We start from the raw sequence: 8,371 nt of genomic DNA on the forward strand, positions 1-8,371 counted from the left end.
GGAAGAGAGCAGGAAACCACAGCCCAGGTTCACATATTTCACCTCCAGCTCATACACTTTTTCTTGACTTTTCTTTGATATTGATTAATATTTTGATCCGATATTTCAGCAGGTTTCCTGTTGCTCCTCACAGTGAGGACAAAGAAGAAACACACAAGCACAATTATAAAACAAGATGAAGAGAAAACTATCAAAGGAACTCAATGAATCAAATCAGATCCAACAGAAAAGTTGGAAACAACAAAGAAACTTTAAATCATATGAGAACAATTGGAGCAATGACATGTACAAAGACAAGTGTGATGAGGCTCCAAGACAAAGTTTGACATGAAGATGAACAGGAGTCTACAGCCATGCAGCAGCTCTGTGAGGCTGGACTAAGACACAGTGCTGCTTTCAGCTAAATGCTAACATGCTCACAGTGATAACGCTAACATGCTGGTGTTTAGCAGTTATAATGTTAGCATGCTAACATTTGCTAATAATCAGTAAAAACAAAGAGCAGCTGAGGCTGATGGGAACGTCATTAGTTCTGCAGGTGTTTGATGATGGTGCTGGATAAAAAGTCAGAGGATCACCAAAGTTACCAGGGTTCATCCTGAGGGGAACAGGAACGTCACAACCAATTAAAATGGGAATATTTCTTCAGATATTTCAGTGTGAAGAAAAAAGAAAAGAGAAGAAGAGACAGTCATGTTGATATGAACATTAGAGAAACACATGATGGAGCTGAAATATGATCCTGGTTCATAATGTGGACTCCTTCAGCTCAGCTGACACATTCAACAGCAGACAGGTTTTTGTATCAGTCTTTTTCACTGTGGGGAGCTTCATCTTTGGCTCTGGAACTAAACTGTATGTAACAGGTAAGAAGAAACATTTCTTTTCCTTCACTTGTTTTATTGAAGAAGTTTAAATGTGTTTGAAGTCACTTTCTGCTGCTTCACACTTTACATGTTAGTTTGTTCAGAGTTAGTACAAAGTTCCTGATGCAGCCGTTGTTCAATGAAAAAGTTCCATCATTAGTGAAAAGATGTTTCAATCTCACTGCACAGCTGAAGGAATTCTTTATTTCTGCTTGAGCTCCAAAGATTTTCCTGCTCACTTGACTTTTGCTACAAAATGTCCAGTTCATCAAAGTGAATTTCAGTGATGAGCAGGATTCTTCACGTTCACTCTGACTCTTCAAACTTACATGTTTTTAAACCTGATTTTCCTTTATGGGAAATGAGATTTCTAAAGTTTATGCTGCTAAATACAGTAAATGAATACAGTTGTTGTCTGATGATAAATGTCTTTTATATGAAATATTCATTTGAACAACAACAAACAACTTGAGGGAAATAACATAAATGTGTTAAATATTATATTTAATAATTATACAAATTTAATGATGTTAAATAATAAGAGTGTAGGTGAAATATAATTAATAGACTGACATAGATTTTCTGTGTATATAATTTATCATGTAGGATGATATATATAAATCTATACTTGGTATATATTCCACTAATTCACAGTAAATATAATTTGTATAATGTCAAAACAGTCTATCTAATGAATGTTACCACACTTTATATAATGGTGAATGAGTCTAAATTCATGAAATATATTAACAATAGTTTGAATATATTTGTAATTGATTGAAGAGATTTAATTTATCTATTCTTCTTTATATTTGTTTGGTGGTAATAACTGTTATTTATATCACTACAAATATTTCCTTCACTAAAACACGTATTTAGTTTAATGTAGAATTTATGTAAAATTGACTTAGGGGAAAGATTTTGATCATAAGATTAAAATAAATATATTAAATATTTACCTAATACAAAATATAATTTAGTATCATTAAATAAAATGTTTGTATATGTGTGCTCTCAGAAATTATATCTAAACCTCTGTAGGTATAAGAAAATATAAAAATACATGCACATATCTTTATTTTTAATTATATATATTGTCAGAAAATATCACTGCAAATATTTTTAGTTTTTTAGATCAGCAATAAAATCCTGTAATATCATATGCAGTAAACACTGTATATCTTATAAATTACATTTTAATGAATCGTAAATACATGTTTTTATTAAAGATATACTTCAACTATTGTAAATACATTAATATGATATTATGAAGACACATATATTGTGAGTTGATGATTTATAAAAGTGAAATACAAATATAAAGAATTGAAATAGTGTTTCCATCTTTGACTTTGTTGAACTTGATTTTTCTCTGATGATATACATCATATATAAGCATGATATATAGCAGAGGAAATCTATGTGAAGGTGAATCCAGTATATGTGGGACCTTTGTGCTGTATTGATCAGTAGTTTATTGATCAGAGTCCATGTAGTTTCCAGGATCAGACTGAATGCAGTGCAGTGCTGGAAGCTGCTGTTGACTGTGTGAATGTGTCTGTGCTGCTTGTTGCTGCTGTCAAACTTCAGATGAGGCCGTAGTGAAGCCCGTGGTGAGCGTGTACCCAGCAGCACCCAGAGCCCACCCTGAGGGGAAGAGCTCCCTGCTGTGTCTGGCCTCAGCCATGTCTCCTCCTCTGGTCCAGTTCTCCTGGAAAAGACAGAAGGAGGATGGTTCTCTGGAGGAGCTGAAACCTGATGATGGAGAGCAGCTGGAGCTCAGAGAGTCGGGACGCACCGCCGCCATCTTGCTGATCCATCAGCCAGAGAACAGCACATATAAATACCACTGCTACGTCAAGCACGAGGGCGGCACAGTGGAGGCCCAAACACAACAAGGTGATGAAGGCTTGCTGACTGTGTTGAGCTTTCCCTGCTAATGACACTGATGACACCTGTTGGGGGCTCTATACTAAATGTGGGGCTTTGAGGGAGCTACAGCAGCTTTAGATGCTGTATCTTAAAGCTCCACTCATTCATATTTCTATATTAAGAATTAGTCTAATGACTTTGACATAAGGTCAAAGGTCAGAGATGAGTTTATTTAGCTTATTGAGGAGTTCTTTTGCCCCCAAGTGCCTGCAAAAAGAAAATGAGTGAATCCACCTTCAAGCTCATAACAACCTTTTTCAATCCTTTTCAGTTGCAGTGGTTCCCCTGGATCCTCTCCAGCCTCAGTGCAGGGTGAAGCTGCTCTGTCTGCTCTACACAGTGCTGATAGTGAAGAGTCTGGTGTACTGCTGTGGACTCTCTCTGCTGATGGTCCTCAGAAACAAGGGACCGTCCACCAACTGCACACATGCTGACTGACTGTTTTCTACTTGCCTTTTCTCACCATCAAACCTCATCACGTCATCTCATTTATCTCTTTGATCGGCTGTTCAGACATTTTAGTCAAATGTATCTTTTTATCCACTGGTTAGATACCGTCAGCCTGCAGATAATAAATACTTATATCATACCATAAACATATATATTTGCAGTTACTAAGGTTAAACCCTGTGCTTAAGTGTTGTTTTAATGATCTATATCCACTTTTAATTGGGACTAGCATATTAATATGAAATTAAGCTGAATCATTACTTCTCTGTTACTTCTATGTTTACTGTTGTTATGTTTCTTTTTAATACTTTCTGCAGAATGTGGCCGGTTTGTAAAATTCATTCACATTCATTCTCAAGATATTAATAAATCATTGTGTGTTTAACATGAACATCCTTGTTTTTATTTATTTAAATTTGGTTTTATGTCAAATTATTAAAAACAGACTGAACTTTAATTTTCAGATGTATTGACATCTACAAGTAATTTGATTTATTTGACTGTTTTTATCATTTAACTTGAACATTAACTATCTTTTACAATAGTGTCAGTGTGGATGTAAACCTCTATGCTGACGACACTCTTGTTTACTCACACACAAAAAAGAGCAGGCAAGTTCCTTCAAATTCATATAGAGTTAGAAATATGAAATCATTTATGAGCCACTTTATATTTTACATTAAATATGAGAAATTATTCACACACTACTTTAAATTCATACAAATCTAGATGTGCAACATTAGAAGCTACTGAAAGTGTCTACAACATTGCATAAAAATTAGGACGCCAATTCTTATCTAATCAAATTTTTGTATACAGTTTCATCTATGACATGGTTCACACTACTAAATTTAAAACATGTTTAAAATGATAGAATTAAATTTAATTGAGCAACTAAACAAGTGGAGAAATTCAAATTTGTCCTTGAGAGACGTCAGATCAAAAAACTCTCATTTGTATCATGTTGGAGGGTCCTGAAAAACAACTTGTGTCAGTTATGTAGGAGCACTTGTTAGCAGTATTAACTGTAAAGTGGCCTTTGGTTGCTAAAACTCCAAATCCACATAAAAACATCCCAAGGATGAGACCTCCAGGCGGGTGGTCTTTGTAGGTCTCTGGGCTCAGTTAAACTCTGTGTGGGTGGAGGGCTCAGTGGAAAAAAGTTTCACTAAGAGACAAACTACAGAGAGGAAGGGGGGCTGATGAGTGCGTACAGAAGTAGATATGAATCTGCTCTCAGTGGTTATTAGGACTCATAAAAAACTGTTGACAGCGAATCAACACTTCCTCTCCTGCAGCAGACGGGCTGTGTGGGTTTCTGCTCTGCAGCCTCCACACCGTTAGCTGTGGCTTTTCACTTTAATAACACAATGAGAGCTACAACCATCCACTCTGTCAAAGAATCATTGCAGGAAGCATCTGTGTAATGTTGCAGATGCTTTCGGTAGCTTGGAAATAATGTCACATATTTAACTTAATATATGTGTTTTTGGACGGATAAACACAGAACATAGACAAAAACATTTGAAACATTTAATTTTATTAACTTAAGAATAAAAACAAATCAAATTAATTTTCAATACTAAGAGCTAACATTAACTAATTCGTTTTTAAGGTTACTCTTTTGTTTGTTAGTGTAAATACAAACAAGAAAATGTTATACAAATCAACATCAACACATTTTGATAATAACTCCAATTAATTCTTAATTCGATATAATTTACAGTTCACAAAGTTTAAATTGAAACCATGAGAGTTTTAAATATTGAGTCCCCGACTGCAAATTTAAAAATAAAAAAAGGCAATTTGTTGTGATTAATCTGACCAACAAACCACAAGCCACACAGCGACAGAAACACAAAGCACTGAGACAAACACATCATGTTGTTGTTCTCTTCTTGAAGCAGAACTGGAGCGTCCATGTTGGTTCACCTCAGCTCTCATTATATCAGTATTTACAGTTTATTAAAAAAAACAGCTGTTGTCAGAGGAGTCTGTACATCTCAATCAGGGCCAAATGTTAATGAGTTCACCTCATGAACCCAATGACCTCTAGTCTAATTACATCCAAGCTTCAGTTGTCATCAGTGTAGCTGTCTCTGCTTCTGTACGTTGCAATCGTCTTACTTATATTTTGTACTGATAAACTGGAAGATTAAACGTGTATTAAAGGAAAGGAATACTTACATGTGTTCATGTGTCTAAACAGTGTTATCAAATAGAATTTAACATCCACACTTACACAATTATAAAAGATGATTAATATACAAGGTAAATGATAAGGGGACCCAGCACTGAACCTGGTGGATCACCTATACGTAATTGTTCGTATTAAATAGCTACATGTTTATGTGTGCTTACCTCTCTTAGTGTTATTGTGCTTGTTTAGCTCTGTGCCTATATTCACATCATCCTGTACGTTTGTTCTGGACACTGTTTGAGAGTATATTAAGAGCTGGCTAAACCCAGAGTCAAGTTAGTTGTAGGTGTCGATGTAAATACTCAATATACATTTTTATTTCTGTTTTGGTGTGCTCCAAAGCTAAATGGATATAAATGAAAAAAGAAGTCAACAAATCAAAAAAAACTGAGACTTTTCATTTTATTCAAAGAGTAACACTGACAGAACTTGACAAAAAACATCATTGTTGGATTAAAATGTCTTAAAATAAAAAGCAAAAAAAGAAAAAATACCATAAACAAAATATCTACCAAGCAGCTAATGATTCAGCTAAATCTTCTATTTTTACATGAGTCAAAATTAAAAGTGAAAATAAAATAGAGCATTAAAATGACACAATACTAGAAAGATTCAAAGAGTATATGCATAAGTATATATGTTATATTTATTATCTGCAGGCTGACGGTATCTAACCTGTGGATAAAAAGATACATTTGACTTAAATGTCTGAACAGTGATCAAAGACATAAATCTGATTGATGGTGAGAAAAGGCGAGTAGAAAACGGTCAGTCAGCATGTGTGCAGTTGGTGGACGGTCCCTTGTTTGTGAGGATCATCAGCAGAGAGAGTCCACAGCAGTACACCAGACTCTTCACTATCAGCACTGTGTAGAGCAGACAGAGCAGCTTCACCCTGCACTGAGGCTGGAGAGGATCCAGACGAACCACTGCAACTGAAAAGGATTGAAAAAGGTTGTTATGAGCTTGAAGGTGGATTCACTCATTTTCTTTTTGTAGCAACTTGGGAGCAGAAGAACTCCTCAATAAGCTAAATAAACTCATCTCTGACCTTTGACCTTACATCAAAGTCATTAGACTAATTCTTAAGATAGAAATATGAATGAGTGGAGTTTAAGATACAGCATCTAAAGCTGCTGTAGCTCCCTCAAAGCCCCACATTTAGTATAGAGCCCCCAACAGGTGTCATTAGTGTCATTAGCAGGGAAAGCTCAACACAGTCAGCAAGCCTTCATCACCTTGTTGTGTTTGGGCCTCCACTGTGCCGCCCTCGTGCTTGACGGAGCAGCGGTATTTATATCTGCTGTTCTCTGGCTGATGGATCAGCAAGATGGCGGCGGTGCGTCCCGACTCTCTGAGCTCCAGCTGCTCTCCATCATCAGGTTTCAGCTCCTCCAGAGGACCATCCTCCTTCTGTCTCTTCCAGGAGAACTGGACCAGAGGAGGAGACATGGCTGAGGCCAGACACAGCAGGGAGCTCTTCCCCTCAGGGTGGGCTCTGGGTGCTGCTGGGTACACGCTCACCACGGGCTTCACTACGGCCTCATCTGAAGTTTGACAGCAGCAACAAGCAGCACAGACACATTCACACAGTCAACAGCAGCTTCCAGCACTGCACTGCATTCAGTCTGATCCTGGAAACTACATGGACTCTGATCAATAAACTACTGATCAATACAGCACAAAGGTCCCCACATATACTGGATTCACCTTCACATAGATTTCCTCTGCTATATATCATGCTTATATATGATGTATATCATCAGAGAAAGATCAAGTTCAACAAAGTCAAAGATGGAAACACTATTTCAATTCTTTATATTCATATTTCACTTTTATAAATCATCAGCTCACAATATATGTGTCTTCATAGTATTATATTAATGTATTTACAATATTTGAAGTATATCTTTAACAAAACCATGTATTTCTATTCTTTAAAAAAATGACAGTTATGAGATATACAGTGTTAACTGAATATAATATTATAAGGATTTTATAGCCGATCTAAAAAACGACAAATATTTACAGTGATATATTCTGACAATATATATAATTAAAAAATAAAGAAGTGTTCATGTATTTTTATTTTTTCTTATACCTACAGAGGTTTAGGTATAATTTCTGAGAGCACACATATACAAACATTTTATTTATTGATACGAAATTCTATTTTTTATGAGGTAAATATTTTATATATTGATTTTAAACATGATTAAAATATTTACCCTCAGACAATTTTACATAAATTCTACATTTAAAAAAACTAAATATGTTTTTTAGTAAAAGAAATATTTCAGTCATATAAGTAACAGTTATTACCACCAAACAAATATAAAGAACAATATATAGATTAATCTTCTTCAATTATTACAAATATATTTCAAACTATTGTTAATATATTTCATACAATTACCATTATGTAAGGTGTGGTTATATTTATTAGATAAACAGATACAAGATACAAATTATATTTACTGTGAATTAGTTTAATATATCATCCTGCATGATATATTATGTACATAGAAAATCTATGTCAGTCTATTCATTATATTTCACCTACACTCTTATTATTTAACATTTTTTAAATTTGTTTAATTATTAAATTTAATATGTTATATATTTTTCTTCAAGTTGTTTGTTGTTGTTCAAATGAATATTTCATATAAAAGACATTTATCATCAGACAACAACTGTATTCATTTACTGTATTTACCAGCAGAAAAAGTCAAGTGAGCAGGAAAATCTTTGGAGCTCAAGCAGAAATAAAGAATTCCTTCAGCTGTGCAGTGAGATTGAAACATCTTTTCACTAATGATGGAACTTTTTCATTGAACAACGGCTGCATCAGGAACTTTGTACTAACTCTGAACAAACTGACATGTAAAGTGTGAAGCAGCAGAAAGTGACTTCAAACACATTT

The 8,371-nt window shown here is 34.8% G+C and overlaps 2 protein-coding genes across 4 annotated transcripts in view; one reads left to right on the forward strand and one right to left on the reverse strand.

The window, feature by feature from the left end:
• The first annotated feature begins 623 nt into the window (after positions 1-623).
• LOC111670369 (immunoglobulin lambda-1 light chain-like) lies at positions 624-3,639 on the forward strand. 2 transcript variants are annotated; one of them, XM_023427083.2, is made up of 3 exons: positions 624-866; positions 2,457-2,765; positions 3,076-3,639. In XM_023427083.2, exons 1-3 carry the CDS (start codon positions 737-739, stop codon positions 3,234-3,236), a joined length of 600 nt encoding a protein of 199 aa, XP_023282851.1. In that variant the 5' UTR covers positions 624-736; the 3' UTR covers positions 3,237-3,639. The 2 variants fall into 2 exon arrangements, with proteins under 2 accessions (XP_023282851.1, XP_023282850.1); XM_023427082.2 differs by having other exon boundaries at positions 625-866; positions 3,070-3,639.
• A 2,421-nt stretch (positions 3,640-6,060) lies between these two features.
• The window catches only part of LOC111670290 (immunoglobulin lambda-1 light chain-like), a 4,925-nt gene continuing 2,614 nt past the window's right edge, over positions 6,061-8,371 (reverse strand). For both annotated transcript variants that reach the window (XM_087179527.1, XM_023426935.2), the window contains exons 2-3: positions 6,687-6,995; positions 6,061-6,383 (exon numbers count right to left, since the gene is read on the reverse strand). In XM_087179527.1, the coding sequence (XP_087035653.1) occupies positions 6,217-6,383; positions 6,687-6,995 (476 nt within the window). In that variant the 3' untranslated portion in view covers positions 6,061-6,216. The remainder of the gene's footprint in view (positions 6,384-6,686; positions 6,996-8,371) is intronic.

Source organism: Seriola lalandi, unplaced genomic scaffold, assembly GCF_002814215.2.
Source record: "Seriola lalandi dorsalis isolate HSWRI2012SDOR001 ecotype SW California unplaced genomic scaffold, Sedor1 jcf7180002054850, whole genome shotgun sequence".
Lineage (NCBI taxonomy): Eukaryota > Metazoa > Chordata > Actinopteri > Carangiformes > Carangidae > Seriola > Seriola lalandi.